Below are 19,325 nucleotides of genomic sequence, written 5' to 3' on the forward strand. Positions count from 1 at the left end.
TTTAATGCATCATTCTGTTCACAAGTACCCTCTTATCTACATCCTACCAGTGTTAAAAGCACACAACGTAGCAGAGTGTAGTGGCAGCATTTATTTGAGTGTATTTTTTCAGAATAAGAATGACACAATTGTATCTCAGCTGCACAATTCTTTTGTTCCAGGGAAGATATGTGGCTGTTAGAGGTATTTGGCAGGTGTCTGGCAGCTCCCCCCTCCACCAATCAGAAAACATACACCCTCAGCCAAGCCTGCATATGTGTGGCAGGATCAGCTGCGAGTCTAATGTATATGGCCAGCTGGTATGGTGTTTTCCTTAATACATGGGTCTTGAATGATTTTCAATAAAAAAAGTTGTGAATTTTCATTGGTTACTTGGGATTGGAGAAATGTACTACAGATAAAGTAATATCACTGGGGTTTTTTTTCCATCAGATGACCATTGTGGTTTATTTAACCTTATATTGCTATTGGAATACATATTAGAAATTCTAGTTTGAAGAATTACTATGAATGTATGTATGTATAATTATGGTAATTAATTATGTATTCTCTGATATAGTGGTTCTCAAAAAATGCTTGCTTTTTGTAACAGAAATATGAATAAAACAGAGAATATCTGAAACTTAATTCCGGCCATATTACAGACTGTTGGCATCTTCATGTATGATGTGTTTCTGCTGGAGGACAGGGTCTCTTTTTCCTGTGTTTTTTCCTCTTCTGCCCAGTTCAACCTATATGTGTTGTGAGAGAGTGAAGGGTGTGGTTTGGGAAAACAGGTATATTCCAGCCAGGCACCTAAAGGGTGTATGGTAAAAACCCACACCAGGGAGGCCAGCTGGATAATCAAGGCCTGATAATAGTCTGTGTGTGAGGACTAGGTGTGTGGCACCACACAGACAGAGCTGACCTGTCCAGACCAAATCTACAGAGCAGGTACTGTGCCACCTGTTGTTGTTGCCAAGGTGGGAGACTGGTAGCCAGGCTCCTGTATAGTCAGGGAAAAGTTCCTTATTTGTAAGTGAGTTCTCAGCCGAGAAGGTTTTTGTTTTTGGTTATTTTGTGCCTTTGCAAAGGCAATTAATGCACTGCAAGTGAATAAAGCCTGAACTTGTGTGCAACCCAGTGTCTGGGTCCCTGTTTCCTTCAGTGCTACAAGCATCTACCTGAGCGATTACCCACAGTGTGTACCAGTAAGCAAAGTCACTTACCTTGGCAAGCTTGAACATTACATTTTAGAACTTGTGTGGAGTCTCCTGGGCAGGAGCGAAGACTGTTAGATTCCATAAGATTTTTGCACAGACGAGTCCGAGTCTGCTGCCCACCACCACATGTAGCAGAGCATTTACTCCAAGCTTCCCATGGTCCCCAATTACCATCAGCTACAAGGATATTACAGAAAACATTCTTTAGCATTGTCTTTGGTTATTAGTGATGAAAATGCAGAATAATAAATATCAGTTATTTTGATAAAAGAAACAATGAAATAAAGTATCTGTAGGTTTCTCTTTTAGGCTAAAGGTCCTTTTTTTAAGTCAAAGTCAAAAGTGGCTTGCAAAGTAATGAGAAATATAAAATAAACACTTATACTTTTCCCTTCTGTTGGATCCACTCCTGGTTTTGGCTCATAAAACCACAGCAAAACATGCAAAAGAAAGAAAAAAAGCTTTTCCGCAAGTGGGGTCTTAGGCCAAGGCACCACGTGGCGTAAACAGCATAAACGCCATGGAAAAAACATGACTTTTGCAGTGTTTTTTTACAAGTCACTGCATAGTGGACACTGCATCCACACACAGAGGAAAAATATGTGAAGCAGACACACTGTGATTTCTAAAAACATTGTGGTTTTGGAAATTGCAGCATGTCAGTTATACCTATGGAAACACTGGTGCTTTCCCTACAGGTATAATAGAAGCAGAAACTCCCCAGAGGTAACCTCTGTGCTTGGTGTGGATACAGTACGTCTAATCGAATTGTTTATATACCCTTAGATCACAAGGTTTTTTTAATCTCTTTTTTACCATAAAATCATGTTGACTTTTGCATCTGTTGCCTGACATTGGATGCTGCTTAATTCACTGCTGACCAGTAAGTACATCCAAGTCTTTCTCTTGCTTACCTGTACCTTAATACAATGAATATACTGCCATACTACTACTGCAGCCCAAGTACATTATGTTACATTTAACAATGTTATGCCATGTACTTGTCTACTTGCATTTGCTTTAAATATATTGTACCAAATGTACGGCACAGACATGTTTATTCAAGTCTATAATATTTCCAAGTATTTGCTAAATGGAAAAATTGGTAAATATCCAATTAATTAAAAGATTAGTCACGGGTGGGAACATGTCAATATGGTGCTTGCTATTTGCTAAGCTACCTTGTTCTGCAGCTATTAAAGTACAATGCATCTTTTACTCATGTACACACAATGGAAGAAATTTACTGATCTAAATGCAACAGAATTCTGGTGTAAATTGCACCAAAAATTGTCTAAAATGTTGTGCTCTACGTTTTAGATACTTTTACAGCTTTTGTGAAGAGGTGCATAGCTTAATGGAAAAAGGACATGGCCTGTCGGGGAAGGTGCATGGCCTAAGTTAACTTCATGCCCCAAACATGAGCCAACTAACATGTAAAGTTAGATTAGACAGTCTGAGAATAGGACAGATGTATCAAACATCAGATACTGTAGTTTGATAAATCCAGGTTCATACTTGAGCCAGGCTCTTTGTTGTTCAGGTCCGCCAGGGGACCCGAACGATGGAGAGCTTGTCTGCTAAAACAGCGGTTACCAGCAGACACCTGTGACCTTCGCACCAATTTTCCTATGGAGACTCTGACGCATACGTGAATCTAGCCTAACACTATCAAGTCTAAGTTGACACGGTCTATCATTTAGACATTATTAGTAAATCTCTCCCTGCATTTGTTAAGGACTGTGTACTATGAGGTTTAATTTTTCTTGGGGAAAAATTTTTCTTTATGGAGTCTACTAAAGGATCTACAAAAATGCACAAAAATACAAACACATCCTATATTTCGATGGCCCATTAAAAGCAAATTTTGAAATCTTTTGAAATAGCTGTTTAATGGCCATTACAAAAATGGCTGTCATATGGCTAATTTTCAAGTTTTTGTGAATAAGACCTTAGGGGAAATAATGTATTGTTTCTAAATAAGTCATTAGGAAGCAAGCAGACACAAAATACTATGTTTGTACTACAAAATACAATTAAAGGGATTCTACCATTAAAATGCTTTTTTTTCTTGATAAATTCACAAATAAATCCAAAACGCAATAAATCCACAAAATCTCCACCGAAATGGCATCCACTTGCCTACTGGGCCTTTATTCAGGAGTTATTTGCTCTGTTGGTTCCATAATGTCTCACAGGAATAAGTAGAGAAAATAATTTCTAGTCCACACAGAAGATGCTCAAAGATTCAGTGAGTCTGGATGGTGGCCATGTGGTACAGCGATTATGAACAGGCACATTTACGTTTTCTTTGGCACAGTATGTGTAGTTTCTAAAGCAATAACATTTTGTTTTTATCGGAGTAGTCAAATAATTAAATAATTTGTGAATTTTTTTGGGGGGTGGGGTGGGGGTGACAAGGCTTTTTACATACATCCTTCAAGTGTCTTGTAACTTACAGGGCACCATACCACAGCTTCATTCAGACTGTAGAGCAATGTACTCACCAGGGCACTTGTTTGCATTGCATTTGTGTATTTCTGTGTCAGAACCAGTGCAGCCTCTGCCATTGTTTGAGGGAGTTGGGTTATCACAAGATCGATATCTTCTCATCTGTCCACCGTTGCAGGTACGACTACAAGCTCCCCAAGAGCTCCAAAGTCCCCAGTTTCCATGAACTAGAAAGAAAGTCTAGTGCTTAGTGTATGTACGAAATAGATCATTATTTATGCATCCTATAGGGATAGGAATGGAGAGGAGGAGGTGTACTGTGTCCATCACCTGTTGACAAAGCTGTAAACCAGTGTTAGCTAACATTGTAACCCTGCCTGTGATGATGATGGCAGCAGTGTCAGTGACCGACTGCTCTACCCGAAGTGTGAGAAGGAGAGCTATCGGAAGTCTTTCCTCCCCACTGCGGTCAGGCTGTACAATCAACACCGGGCTAAGCGTAGATCATTCCATACAGAGAACTGAGAGATCCTGAAGCTGTGATATCCCTCCTTTTATCTTCTTTCTCTTTTTATCTGTACCTACTGTCACTGTGATGTCTCTACTGTGGAGCTTTTTGTATTCCTATTTTGTATTTTATATTATTATTGTATTATCCATGCTGCTGTAACACACTGAATGTCCCCATGGTGGGACTATTAAAGGATTATCTTATCTTAAATATTGCATCATGGAAAATTTTTGAGAACACCATAATAAATGTAGCATAAAAATAGGTTATTTTCTAAATACAGATTTCTTTTAACAAGTTTCCAGGTTGGTCAGTTTGAGATATATAGACATACTGTATATATACTCTGAACAGTACTGTACAAAAGTTTTAGTGTGAAAAAAAATGTTGTAAAGTAAAAGTACTTTTAAGAAATAGAAGTGTTAATGGTTTATTTATGTCAATTAACAAAAAGAAGTGAATGAACAAAAAAGAAATCTAAATTAAATCAATATTTGGTGTCACCGTCCTTTGCTTATAAAATAGAATCCACTCTCCTTGATATATTTGCACACAGTTTTAGAGGGAACTCATCAGGGAAGTTACTCCAAATATTTTGGAGAACTAAGCACAGATCTTCTGTGGATGTAGACTTGCTCAAATCCTTCCTTCTCTTCATTTGATCCCATACAGAATGAATAATGTTGAGTTCAGGGCTCTGTGGGGGCCATATTATCACTTACAGGACTCCTCCTCCAAAGGGTGGTTGTCAAGACCTTGTTTTGTTTAATAAAATTTTGTGTTTTTCTCTTGGGTTTTGATCCGGTGGTCTGGGATCTTATGGTGGTTTCCTTGCCATTATGTCATCTGCTTGGGCATTTACTATCAGCCTTTTGAGTAGACCTGAGGTTCTATGGATCAAACCTCAGGTGTTGGTCATTTCCAGTATCCTATGGGATTATCCTGGGGCCTGTATAAGGAAGAGGGCTGGCTTCACCAATTGCCGGTTTTCATGGTTACCACCTAGAACTCTTAGCTCAGGGAGGAATATTGTTTGATAGGTTTGCAACTGACTAGGAAGTGGTGTGAGTGTTGCTTTGTGTGTGAGTCTGGTTTTTCCCTCCACACTTCAACTTTGCCCTGTCCTTCAGTTCTGGTTGCCTGACACTATCTGGTTGTTTGTGAGGTTCTGGGTTCCAGTTTGTTTTGTCCAGTCTTGTATTAACCCTTTACTCGCCTCTCCACTGTTCTTCTCCTCATTCTCTTGTTACGTATTGTGTTGTGCTGCGTGTCTGTTGTCCAGCACATCCCATTCTGTTTGTTTTATCTGCAGCTGCACCTTGGTTTCGGTAGGGGTGACCACCTTAGCATCCCCAGTCCCTAACTCTCTTGTAGCTCTTGCCCTATCTGTCGGCTAGGCCTTCTTGTTAGAGAGCCAGGAGTTGTCGGGGCCAAGGCTATCTTGGGAACAGCTGACCACCACCCGCAGGCAGGGCCTAGCTAGCCGCCATAGTGTTAGGGATAGTCTCCTTCCCCTGTTTCCTTTAGCGGTGCAGTCTGCAGTCCAGATTCTGGGTGTGGACATTGACACGAATGTAACAGTGGTCCCCCCAAATATTGATTTTATTTAGATGCATCTTTTCTTTATTGACTTGTTTTGTTACTTGACAAAATAAACTATTAACACTTCTATTTTTAAAAGGATTTTTACTTTGCAGCATTTTTTTCAGAATAACCTTTGCACTTTGAGCTGTATATATTGTGAGAAGGTGACAGGCAGAGTGCTGGAGTCACAATTTCCTAGATTCCTGACATGTGTGGTCCAGTGTGCGTCTTGAGTAGGCCTCAGCCCCAGGTGTTTGTGCTGGCCTCATTACTGGCCCATAAAAGACTGTAGAGCCTGGAAGCGAGAGGAGGTGCTAGGGTCTATTCTGGAGAGCTGAGATTTGGGGAGATCAAACTGGGACTTGTGTCTTATTTGATCGTGTGGCCAGAAGTAAGCTACATTTAGCCGTATTCTGTATTAGTTAGAGCTCAGACAAGCAGGAGTTTTATTTTGCCTTTTGCCTGAAGTTACGGTTGTATTTTATTTTGCTTATTTTTTGTACCTGCCCTGAAGGTTTATTTATTTTGCTGTTTTTACTAAATAAACCTGTTTGAACCAAACACTGTGTCCCTGTCTCTGACTGGTTGGGTGTGCACCACTGCTTCTACCGAGCTACCTCCCCCACAATATCTATCTATCTATCTATCTATCTATCTATCTATTGATAAATATAAACAATCCTTTATGGCAACTTACCTGGGCATAAGTCGCCATTACAGAATTCATTTTCATATTCCATCCCTTCACATTTGTGACCTCCATACTGTGGGGCTGGATTTGAACATTCTCTAAATCTTTGTCGCATTCCTCCACCACATGATAAACTGCAGGATGTCCAGCTTCCCCAGGCTGACCATTTTCCATCCACTGAACAAATTAGCACAACAGACAGGCACTATGAGCAGGAATCATCAATGTAAGAAGCTCTCACATACATTAATTGCAGCATAATGTTATCACTGGAATCTGGGTTTGAATCTGACCAAGGGCAACATCCGTGTGGAATTTTGTTTTGTCCCAGACTGGTTGGGAATTTAGATTGTGATCCCTACTTCGGAAAGTCAGTAATGATAATGTCTATGAAGTGGTGAGGAATATGTTGCCACTAGATAAGCAATCGAAATAAACACCCTAAGGCTAAAGCCATACATTGTGGAAACGCAGCTTTTTTTGTGGCTTTTTGAGCCAAAGCTAAGAATGCCTACTAAAGGAGAAGGTGAGAAGGTGGTCTCTCCCTAAGGAAAAACGTTATCCCCACAATCTACAAAAAGAATGGGAGATATATATGAAGTTCTTTTACTTCTCCCTTCTGCTCAATCCCCTCCTGGCCTTGGCTCAATAAACCACAAAAAAAATCTACAACAAAAAAAAGCTGTGTTCACGCAACATGGAGTTTCAGCCTAAAACGTGACCAATTCCAATTTTTCATTTGATATTTTAGTTTTAACTTTGCCTAATTGTGATTCTCATTGTCTGGCCTACACAAAGGTAGGAATCAATCCATAACCTGATGCTTCTAAGTTGCCGTCCATATACGACCACTACCACTAGATGAATTAGGTGAATATTCAGAGCAGGAATAAAAAGAACACCATGGGACCATAACAATAGTAACACCAATATTTATACCAGGAGGCTTTTTCCAAGTATTTCCAGAGAAATGGTTATGTTTTGGGTGATCAAATAGAGAAATGTTATATTTAATCCTGGGACACCTTTTTTTTTTTTTTTTCAATGGATCAATGTTCTATATCTCTTTACAGAAACCCTTAGCATTGTAATAGAGAACAGTCCAAATAGAAATAGACACATTTGCCAAAATGATGTATTAGAACTAGTTATGACGTTATCAATATAATCAAATGGAATACAAACAATGCCTTGAGTTATTATAGACTGTACCTGGACAATGTCTGTCAGAGCATATCTGAGTCTGTGTGTCTTGACCTTTACAAGGTGATCCATCAAACGATGGAGGAGGATTATTACACACTCTTACACGTGTCTGAGTTCCTTTCCCACATGTTTTGCTGCACGCTCCCCAGGCTAGCCATGAACTCCATATACCATTAACTAAAAAAAAAAAGTAACATAATTGACATGTGGCTTTCAAGCATAACTTTTCAAGTTTAAGACTAAGGCCTGCTTCACATGGGCGTATTTAGCCCATGAAACGCAGATAATATGGAAAACATATTTCATGGACCAAGAACTGACCAAGGACGCAGATTCCAAGCATAATAGTGATCTATGATGCTAGACGTTCCTGCCTCTCTTCAGGACTAGTGTCCTGTACTGAAAACATGATACAATACTAGACACAGGGAGGCAGGAACTCCTACCATCATAGATGACCATAATGTTAGAAGTCCAGATCCTTGATCAGTGTTCCATACAAAACGTATTTTCTGTATTTGAGGGATCAAACACGCCCATGTGAAGCCAGCCTAATTTTCCTGGTAACCTTTGAAGAAAACTGTCAAAGAGAAAACTCTAAATTTGCTGCATCTTGTGCAATGGCAGATCGCAACATGGTGACCTGTAAACACATGAAGTTTTACAGTTATAAAGTATAATTATAAAATAATGTCTTACATTGTGTTAAACATATTTATATAATACAGCGTCACTAATACAAACTTCTACTTTTACTTGTATGGAATCAAGAAGATTTTTGTACATGCGATCTGTCCCTAATAATACATACCAGGACAAGGCTTTGTGTTGCACTCTATAGTATCCATGGCTTTCCCCAAACATGACTTCCCTCCTTCTTGGCCAGGTGGAACATGACATGACCTTGTTCTTGTTTTTTTACCACTTCCACATGTTTTTGAACACTCTTCCCAAGGACTCCAATCTGACCAAATTCCATCCACTATATGAAAGTAGAAATACCTTATTGTGACAGGTTATACTTGGACGCACAAATAAACATTCACATTTCTAATTCTAAGCCTTTCCAACAGTCTCACATTTTTTCAAATTATCCTATCATAGCATACTATAAGAAGGATCTGTAAAGGATTTGTAGAAATGTTCCATTTCTGCCTTCTTCAATACTAACATGAATGAAACCATGATGAATAGAAAAGCCCAATATTGCAGACACATTTTCAAAAGTCTATGTGGATAGTCAGCTCCATATTAGCCTCAGATCAACTCATTTTTCAGCGCTGTTTTTGAGAGGTTTTTTTTTTTTTTTATAATGGATTTTATCCTTAGTCTGATATGAGTTGATGTTTTCCTTATTTACTATGTATGTATATGGCTGTTTTGTTTTTTGTTTTGTTTTTTAACAAATGATTACATATCATTATACAGAATTCAATGTAGAAAATATTAAATCCATATTACCTGGACAAAGCTTATTCTGACAGGTCTTGGTCTCTGACTCTTCTCCTTGGCAGTACAGGCCACCATTTGCTGGGGCAGGGTTGTTACATAGTCGTACCCGTTTCTGCACTCCCTGTCCGCAGGTTACACTGCATGACTGCCATGGCAGCCAATCCGAAAACCCACCATGCACTGGAAAACAGTTGATTGTATAAATTATTGGTTTGTGTAAAAATGCCTGTATTGTATATCAATATTGTATGTCCAATACAATATGTAGAAGTGCTGCAAGATATTAAATATTACCTTGTACTGTAAATGAAGCTTTGACAACTACAGATCCCATGATATTTGTAGCTCTGCATTCATAAACGGAAGTATCTTCCTTGCGGGATGCAATAATTTGTAGAGAGCCATTTGATAATATGGTGAGTCGATTATCTCCAGAGATGGGATGAGTCACGCGGGACCAGACAATGTCAGGCTTTGGTTCTCCCTCTGCTTGGCAATCTAAAACCACCGATGCACCGGCATTCACTGTAGTATCTATTGGATGTATTGTTATGATGGGGGGTTCTGTCCATAGAAAGGGTAGTGTAATAAGTATTTTAGAATAGGACATCAATTCTATCTACATTTTGCCTAAGCAAGAATGGTTTTATTACAGTTCTGTTTAAGTGTATTTACTATTGGTTTCATAACTGCAATTTTCCAAACGACATCAAACAAGATATTTTCTTATCATAAAAAGTTTAAGTGTTTGTATGGGCATGATTCAAGCAGTGACCACTGCCAAATTGCTGTGTGTCAGTACACTTCTCTATTGCTCCTGGGTCAATCAGTATGTTGTCTGAGATGCTGTTTGAGCAGATATTTTAAGAGGGATTTAGCTATTTCAAGTCTGGGATTTGTAGTGAGGTCAGTCAGTCATTGCATCTACAGGAGCTGTAGACGCAATGTGATGATGTCACTCACATCATGCCTGCAGCTCCTTGAACAGTCTGAGAGAACAGAGCATCAGGGGAGCGAGGATGTGGAAGTATCAGTGTTTTTACTATGTTAAACTTTTTTTGGGGGGGGCATTAGACTGGGGAGGGATAAAGGGGGACTTTAAACTGGTTGCAGTTGAAGGGTGGACTTTAAATTGGTGGCAGATGTAGGGGGGGCATTAAATTGGTGGCAGATGAAGGAAGGACATAAGCTGGTAGCAGATGGAGGGGGACATTAAATTGGTGGCAGATGAAGGTGAACATTAAACTGGTGGCATTTGAAGGAGGCAATTATATTAGGGGCAGATGAAGGGAAAACATTAAATTGGTGGTAGATGAAAGGGGACATTAAACTGGGGACAATTGGAGGCGTGAACATTAAACTGGGGGAAGATGGAGGATGACATGTCTGCCTCTAGTTGCCCCAGTTTAATGTTCCACTCCAGCTGCCCCAGTTTAATGTCCCCCTCTATTTGCCCCCAATTTAAACTGGTGCATAAGGAGAGGGACTTACATACTATGGGGCATTTATTATAACTTGAGGTAATATAATGGTAGGGTGACTATAGGAGCATTATACTGTGTGGGGGCAGAAAGAAAAATGGATGAGAATGGATGGAGTCAAGGTAGGAGTAGGCGGAGCTAAATTTCACACACATTTTGTCCATCTTTCTGTCCTTTGAAAGTTGGGAGGTATTTTTTAGGGAATCACTACACAATATGATCCTGTATGGCGGTGAGGTCTCTCTTTTTAGAGCAAGTATTTAGCACCTCAGAGGTAATTTTTACCTTTGCAAGCTTTATTTAACTATCTAATGGTGTACAGCAAGAACTCAATCATTTATATAAAGTCTTTTTACCTAAGGGTTACCTAACCCTTGATTCTTGCAGATAGTATCACAGGGGATGACCTGAATCAAAATGTGTGATGTTTACCAATGATAAATGGCCGTATTATAATGCTACTTATTGGTGTATTTGTAGACCAGCCATGAAGTGAAATAAGATGGTCTAAAATGTTTGCCAAGATCTAAATATGTTATACCACCTAGGCCATGTTAATATCTTTATTTCAATTTCTTTCATTTTCATCAATTATTATTATAAATGCATTCATCCTTTGAAGCTACTGATAAATCTACATCCACTAGCCCCTTTCTCTTTTCCCTCAACAACGCTCCAGCAATTGTATCTTGATTAACGAAATACTGGAGACATTGCTTTTTTAGTTCTATAATTTATGATACCTGGATAGGTGTGTACTAGGAGAGATACTAAAATGGCAGCCATAAGATCCACTCTTGGCACCCCAATGTGTCTGATCAAATATTTCCCTTACAATTTGTTCTAACATTCGAATAAACCAGAACATGTTGACTTATTGTAGGGCCTATAGACAAGGGTGGTCTTCATGAAACTATTACTTAAATAAATACTTGCAAGTGTAAAGCCAATGTAAAAAAAAACAAAAAACAACTTACTTTGCAGAGACAATGCAATGGTATGCTCCAATATACCAGCATTATTAGTTGCTATGCAGGTATATTCACCAACATCTTCATTCTGTGGACACAAAGTGATCAATGAATGTTTGTATAAGGGTGCATTCACACTACGGAACGCCAGCGTGTATCACAGCCGTACACGCCGGCGTTACAGCAGGGCTGCCGGACACTTCCCATTCATTTCTATGGGAGCCGGCATGCGAGCGCTCCCCATAGAAATGAATGGAAAAAAGCAGTCCATTCCTTTCTATGGGGAGCGCTTGCATGCCGGCTCCCATAGAAATGAATGGGAAGTGTCCGGCAGCCCTGCTGTAACGCCGGCGTGTATGGCTGTGATACACGCTGGCGTTCCATAGTGTGAATGCACCCTAAGATAACAAAGATAGCAAAAAGAGCAAAACTGTTCTAAAAACGATAACTCATTCTAGAAACATCATACTGGAGGAATTATTTAACATATATACATCAGGTAACTGCTGTAGATGGATGTAAATGAGGCGCATCTTTGGTGCACAACCCTTTTTGCGCCAACAATGTGCCACATCATTCATTCTACATGGTCACTTGCCACTTTTTCGAAAAGTTGACAGTGGGCTATTAGTAGAGAGTGTAGAGAGTAATAAATGACAGCTTCGTCTCCCTCTCCCCTCTTCATAAACTTCTGTGAACTGGGCTGGGTATGGATTTTATTACTAATAAGACAATCAGTGAAGGGAAGTCGAGAAAAACAGCTTGAAAAGAGGAGACGCAAAGGGTTTTTATAAAAGTAGGGACATTTTAATAGTTTCCTTACACACATACACTTAAAATGTAAAAAAACAGATGTATAATGAATAAACAGCAGATCACCAGAGTTAGGAAATCTTCTTGCCATTGCTTTCACAGAAGTAGGATAGTTAATATGATATGGAGATTACAGTAGCATCTACGTATCCCAGACAATATAAGTAAATACATGATTGTTCAGACTTTAGGAATACATATCCTGTAGTTCTCTTAGTTATACAGTAAATGATTCAATCATAAAGTCTATTTTTTCCTGTAGATACAGGCTGGCTTACCTTAGTGTTATAAATTGCCAAAGAGCCATTACTGAATTGCTTAAATCGTTTATTATGCAGAATATCATTTCCTTTCTTGTTCCACTGAATTTTAGGAATTGGATTTCCTTTTACTATACAATTTAAAATAATACTGCCGCCCAAAGGCAGAGTCATATTGACATGGTGGATCCCAACAAGAACAGGAGGTTCTAAAAACATTGAAAAAAAAATTACAATGTCATAAGCAACAATAGGTACAAAAATCTACCAAATGACACATGACGCTAGGTCCCCACTAGCGGCTGGAGTCCGTTCTCAGTTTTCTGTCTTCTGCATGCAGAAGACGGAAAGCTGTCAGACTGGGTCCAGCCGTGAGCAAAACTGTTTTTTTAAAACCGGACACAGAGTACTGCATGTCCGACTCTGTGTCCGATTTTAAAAAACGGTTTCGCGGCGGAGAGCATAAAAAGCTCACCAGCGCTCACGGACGGACATCTTTCAAACCCATTCAAATGAATGGGTATGAAAGAATCCTGCAGGTTTCCGTCTCCTGCTCAGTTTTGTGCAGGAAACGGAAACCGGCATGAACGGAGACTGGGTGCAGATGTGAACGAGCCCTGAGTCATACCAATTCAAACCAAATAATTATAGTAAGAATACACAGTATCAACATAATTTAGCTTTCTATATGATAAGTGCAACTGCCATTTAGGTATCTTTTTATAATATATAGTGTATATGTAACATCTCTGCCTGTTCATCACTCCTGGTGAGAACCCCATGCAGCTGGGAGCTGTGGATGCCAGGACACGAGAGCATTGTCTCAGGAATAAGCGGTGCCTGTACTGTGGTTCTCCAGATCATATCATCCGAGACTGCTCGATCAGAACCCTGCACACCAACAAAAAAAATTCAATGCCTGAGTGGTAGTCAGAAGAACCACTCAGGGAACCAGGTATTTGGCGTAAATAAGATGCTATTATCTGTGACTCTATCCTCTGGGGACAGATCTGTTTCTGGCCAGGCTCTAGTTAACTCTGGGTCTGCGGCAAACTTTGTCAAATATTCGTTTGTCTCAGCTTTAGGAATTGAGCTCTTGCTGCTTGATACTCCTCTGTCTGTTACTGGAGCAGATTTTGCCCCACTGGCCAGGGGTAAGGTCCAAAGCAAGACCACCTTAATCACATTGCAAGTAGGCTCTGCACATGCGGAGGTCATAAGCTTTTTGGAGCATCCATCTTCCGATATTATTTTGGGACTCCCCTGGTTGAACCTCCATAACCCTATTTTTGACTGGGGTAAAAAGGAGTTGGTAAAATGGGAAGATCAGTGCTCATCCCACTGTATTGCTTTGCACACCTTAGAGTGTGTCCGTGAGGAGAAGGTCTTGGCTACTAAAAGTTGGAAACGCCAGGCGAATAAAAAACTTTTACCTGGTCCTCAAGTGCCTGTTTTTTAAGGAGATCTAAAATACAAGGCAGAGAAAATTCAGAATCACTCTAAAACTGGTTTGTCTGGTGAGGGTCCGGTAGCCCCTCATAAAAGGGGGGGTACTGTAATGTCTCTGCCTCTTCAGGTCTCTGCGTCACCCTCCGCTCACACACTGCGGTGCAGGAGGAGAGTTCAGTTTCATTCTTTGCTTAGTGTTTTTCGTTGCACTGTGGGAACACTGCTCTATCCCACATAGGCTTACTGGCTATTGTGACTCTGTCTTTAGACTTTTTCCCTGCTAAGCTCCTCTTTCTGTTATTATTGTATTACTGATCTCTGACCCTTGGCTTCCCTTGTGACTATTCTCTTGGATTACCATTCTGTACTGTGTTGCTCAATTGTTACTTGACCCTTGGCTAGCTGACCTCCCTTTATTGTTGTTTGCCTTGTCTGTGCTCTGTCTTGTCACATATATAAGAAGGGCCCATTGACCAGCTGTTGCCTATTGCTTAGGAAAGGACCGGCAAGCAGGAAGGGATAGCGGGGGGGGGGGGAGGTTTCAGCTTAGGGCTCACTGTCTATTCTGCTCCTCCCCCCCAAGGTTCACCAGCAGCTACTGGGGAACTGCTGTTCTAGCAATTTCCTACAGTATGTTTGTGTGGCTGTTTACTACTTGTCACATCCAGCTGAACATGCCATTATATTGCACAATTCATTTTTAGGAACACCAGCCAATGTGCCTCAATTACATGTTTAATGTTTAATCTCTTAAATTGCAAAGGAAGTTTTAAGCTTCTGGTAACCATGTCTGGTAGCCATGCCTAATTCCATATGTCTCAATGATGCTTTTCCTAGACCCAGGTCAATAGGACTAGGGTTAGGATTAGAGTCATTAAATTGACATTAGTAAATTTGCCTCTGATAATTATTATTCTGCATGACCACAGCACAACTTCAGTTCTCGTATCTCTTACCTCTCACAAAGACGTATGCTGTAGTGTTAACGGATGACAATGTGTTTTCTGCTATGCAGGTATACGCACCATCTTCCTCTTTTAGTATCCTTTCAATCACTAAATCAGTCACAAGTTTACTCTGTCCAGGTTGTGCTGCAAAAATATTTCATATCACGAAATGTATGTTTTCAAACAATGTTGTCCTCATCTTATCACGTAGATCTACATGCTATCTCACAAAAATTTAAAGGGCTAATATTGAGAAAAAATATCTTTGTTTTTGTTTTGTTTTTAAAAAAAGCCAGATCTGTTAATGGATTGTGTCGGATAGTGCGGCTCATCTTTATCATGAGCAACCCATTTAAGTCACAACCCAAATCCCTTATCCAGCAGCGTTTACCTTGGAAAAGAAGAAAGCGTCCCTAGCAAATTCAGGGCATTTGGCAAGTAAAAGGTAAGAAATATACAAAAGCTCTACAAATAAACATTGGCATTGTATCCATTATATACTTTTGGCCAAGGTCACAAACAGACTTGATCTGGACAACAAGAATGTTAAAGCGTCCATTGGTGGGCCTGGAACTGTCCTAGTTTATGGCCCCATATGTTGTTGTTCACTTACCTGCAATTATTTTATCCTTATAAGCCCATGTTATCTTAGGGAAAGGGTTTCCTGTTGCTTTACATGATAGTCTCAACTTTTCGCCTTCATTTAGTGACGCATTTGAGGGAAGCTCAGTAAAAGATGGAGCATAGTGGATGTCTAGGCTTACTGTGTGAAAATCTTTTCCAGCAACATTAATGGCCGTACATGTATAATTCCCAGCATCTTTTTGCTACATGAAACAGAGATAAACGCATAATAAGCTTCCAGACGCCTGTATAACACATCAGCCAATCTAATAGACAAGTAGGCAAAAGTATAGAAACTATTAGCAGATAAAAATCTAAACAAATTCTTAAAAGGAACTTTTATAGGAATTTCAATAATCATGGGCTCTCAAATATTCACAAAATTGTCAAAGGTGGAATTTTTATGTTGCCCTAGCCCCTTTCTGAAAGGGGAAGGGGGTGCTGAGGGCATGCTGTGGACAGGTGGACAGCTTACAGTGGCAGCCCAGCATTGCTCCTTATCAGAATACACTCTAAAACATTGAAATTGTGACACCAAAAAGGAAAGGTCTTGAAATTCTGGATATCACAGGATTGATAGACATGTCAGTGGTATGCATATGAAAATGGAATAGAAAAATAGAAATGGATGCTCATATTAGCACAAGCAACACGTGGCCAGGCGTCGTTCTGTTCATATCACACAATGATCCTACAATACTTGATCCAATTTTAGGGCGTTTCATGGGGTTAAATAACTTTCCTTTCAATCTGGTGTTATGCCCCTTTCATATGTCACAGATCATAGCCAGGTTTGTAAATTTGATATACTGCAGATCTTAGCGACATTACCTCAATATGCATAACCATAGGACTTCTTCTTCTTTCAGGGTTGAGCACATATTACAACCTCATAGCTCTAGACATTAAATTGCAGAAAGTAAGATTACCTCAGCATTGTACAGCACCAGTTCCCCAGATGCCAGCACCTTATATTTTCCAGTTGTATCCTTTATTAGCACATTGGTTTTTTTCCAGGATATTGTCGGTGTTGGAACGCCATGCGCTGTACAGGGAATGGTAACGTGGAGTCTGCGTATCACAATGTAGTCTTTACGATTTTTGACAATCTGAGGTGGGACTGAAAATTAAAAACAATTATGCAAATGAAAGAAATCTATGAACTAGTCTATATAAATGCTCCTATTACTACAACAATGTTACTGAGTTAATGAATAGTTTGCTATAGTTACTGAATGAAGACGCTGCAATGCTTCCAAGCTTCATGATAAAGAAAATAATAGGTTGGTCTCAGGCCAGGTTCAGATCTGCATCCAGGTTCCCGCAAGCAACACCCCCACCCCCGCACGGAAACGTAATCCGCATAAGAAAGAGGTTACCTTAGGAAACATGCAGACCCTGTAGACTATAATGGGGTCCGTGTGGTTTACGTTTGGTTTCCGCCCAAAAAGGGCGAAAAATGCGGAGAGAAAGGCCCTGCTTGTCACAGGGTTGATCACTGTTAGTATTGTATTTGTTTTGCATATTTTGCGTACTGTATGTAAACCCTAAAATGTACAACACCATGGAATTTATGTGGTGCTCTATAAATAATAATAATAATAGTAATAATAATAACTAACAATATGAAACCCATGCGATAACAGTGCCAGCAGTAGTACCAATAGTAACAGCAGTAACTGTGCCAGCAGTAGTTCCAATACTACCAGCAGTAACAGTGCCAGCAGTAGTACCTATGGTACTAGCAGTAACTGTGCCAGCAGTAGTACCAATAGTACCAGCAGTAACTGTGCCAGCAGTAGTACCAATAGTACCAGCAGTAACTGTGCCAGCAGTAGTACCAATAGTACCAGCAGTAACTGTGCCAGCAGTAGTACCAATAGTACAAGCAGTAACTGTGCCAGCAGTAGTACCAATAGTACTAGGTGTAGTAACGGTGACAGCAGTAGTACCAATATTACCAGCAGTAACTGTGCCAGCAGTAGTACCAATATCACCAGCAGTAACTGTGCCAGCAGTAGTACCAATAGTACAAGCAGTAACTGTGCCAGCAGTAGTACCAATAGTACTAGGTGTAGTAACGGTGACAGCAGTAGTACCAATATTACCAGCAGTAACTGTGCCAGCAGTAGTACCAATAGTACTAGGTGTAGTAACGGTGACAGCAGTAGTACCAATAGTACCAGCATTAACTGTGTCAGCAGTAGTACCAATAGTACCAGCAGTAACTGTGACAGTAGTACCAATAGTACCAGCATTAACTGTGCCAGCAGTAGTACCAATAGTACCAGCAGTAACTGTGACAGTAGTACCAATAGTACTAGGTGTAGTAACGGTGACAGTAGTAATATACACACAATGACACCAACCGGCTGTACCTCACTGATTCTCAGTGAAAACAGTACAACCCAGTATAGCTTATGTGGTAGAGCCAACTAACATTCCCAAACTGCTAAATGGTAAATAAGCACAATTATGCTTTGATAATTCCCTTCATTCCTATAATTCATTCTTGCAATATTCTGCATATGCATATTTATCTTTCAGGGGCTTTGAAAACCAATAGATGGAAATTCTGAATACCAGACCTCATTATTACCTTTATACTGTGCATGTACTAAATAATATGGCATGCTATGCCAGATTTGCTGGGCAGCATAGCAGCATGCTAGGTGATAATAACACCTCCAGGGCATGATTGACATCCCCCTCACAGTCCCCTCACTCCCTGATATCACAAGGGAGATGTCAATCAAGCCCAGGAGATATGATTAGTCAGCGGACATAGTGACTGTGCTGAACCTGCTCTACACCCTCCTAGGGGCACAAATAGAAATTAATTGCTTCATCCGGGTGACTTTATGGTGGAAAAACCACCTGACAGGTTCCCTTTAGGCTTTATTCAGATCATGTTTTTTTACATCTGCTTAATGGATGTAATAAAATTGATGCAAAAAATGGATGCAAATGGATGCAAGCAGATGCCCATCTATTTACATAGACATCAATGTTACAAAGACGTTCCGTTGCTGTCCTTTTTTCGACAGACACAAAAGTATGGTATACTATGTTTTGGTGTTCTTCTAAAAAAAAAAACAGACAACAACAAACAAATGATGAACTGAGTAATTTTTGTTCCTATACACACAGAAGAATGTTGAACAAGGATCTGCTGAATACACATACAGAACCAAGTGAACATTTAAGTTACTATAAATTAATTACGGGTCCTCATGATAATATCAATTGTTCTACTTACTCAAAACAGATAGGCTTATGTTGGACGTGACAGAGCCGGCTATGTTCTCTGCTATACATGTGTAATGGCCTGCATCATCAGGCTGAACAAAGGCTATCTGCAAAGCTCCATTGCTAATGATTCTCTGTCCAGATAGTGGTAATCCATCTTTATGCCAATTGATCTCCGGTGCTGGATTGCCATAGGCCTCGCAGAGCAATGTGACAGGGTCATCCACAGAGACAGTGTACTCTTTCTGATGCGGCTTTATTGCTGGCGGCTCTGGAGATTTACATACAATTAATATTATTTACGAACTATGACATGAAACAGTCACATGTTATTACCGTCATAATCTTTATTTCTAATCCATTAAAGGGATTGGCCACTTTCAGATCAGTATTGAGAGACAAATGTTATTGTTTGCATAATAAAAAGTAGTTAA

General features: G+C 39.9%; 1 protein-coding gene across 1 annotated transcript in view; it reads right to left on the reverse strand.

The window, feature by feature from the left end:
* The window catches only part of HMCN1 (hemicentin 1), a 222,579-nt gene that overhangs the window by 42,677 nt on the left and 160,577 nt on the right, over nucleotides 1-19,325 (reverse strand). The window contains exons 81-93 of the mRNA XM_075286727.1: nucleotides 18,902-19,162; nucleotides 16,572-16,762; nucleotides 15,632-15,845; nucleotides 15,028-15,162; nucleotides 12,641-12,831; nucleotides 11,556-11,637; nucleotides 9,392-9,661; nucleotides 9,107-9,277; nucleotides 8,457-8,627; nucleotides 7,652-7,822; nucleotides 6,446-6,616; nucleotides 3,710-3,880; nucleotides 1,209-1,379 (exon numbers count right to left, since the gene is read on the reverse strand). Of these exons, the coding sequence (XP_075142828.1) occupies nucleotides 1,209-1,379; nucleotides 3,710-3,880; nucleotides 6,446-6,616; nucleotides 7,652-7,822; nucleotides 8,457-8,627; nucleotides 9,107-9,277; nucleotides 9,392-9,661; nucleotides 11,556-11,637; nucleotides 12,641-12,831; nucleotides 15,028-15,162; nucleotides 15,632-15,845; nucleotides 16,572-16,762; nucleotides 18,902-19,162 (2,370 nt within the window). The remainder of the gene's footprint in view (nucleotides 1-1,208; nucleotides 1,380-3,709; nucleotides 3,881-6,445; nucleotides 6,617-7,651; nucleotides 7,823-8,456; nucleotides 8,628-9,106; nucleotides 9,278-9,391; nucleotides 9,662-11,555; nucleotides 11,638-12,640; nucleotides 12,832-15,027; nucleotides 15,163-15,631; nucleotides 15,846-16,571; nucleotides 16,763-18,901; nucleotides 19,163-19,325) is intronic.

This window comes from Leptodactylus fuscus, chromosome 9, assembly GCF_031893055.1.
Source record: "Leptodactylus fuscus isolate aLepFus1 chromosome 9, aLepFus1.hap2, whole genome shotgun sequence".
In the NCBI taxonomy this organism is placed as follows: Eukaryota; Metazoa; Chordata; class Amphibia; order Anura; family Leptodactylidae; genus Leptodactylus; species Leptodactylus fuscus.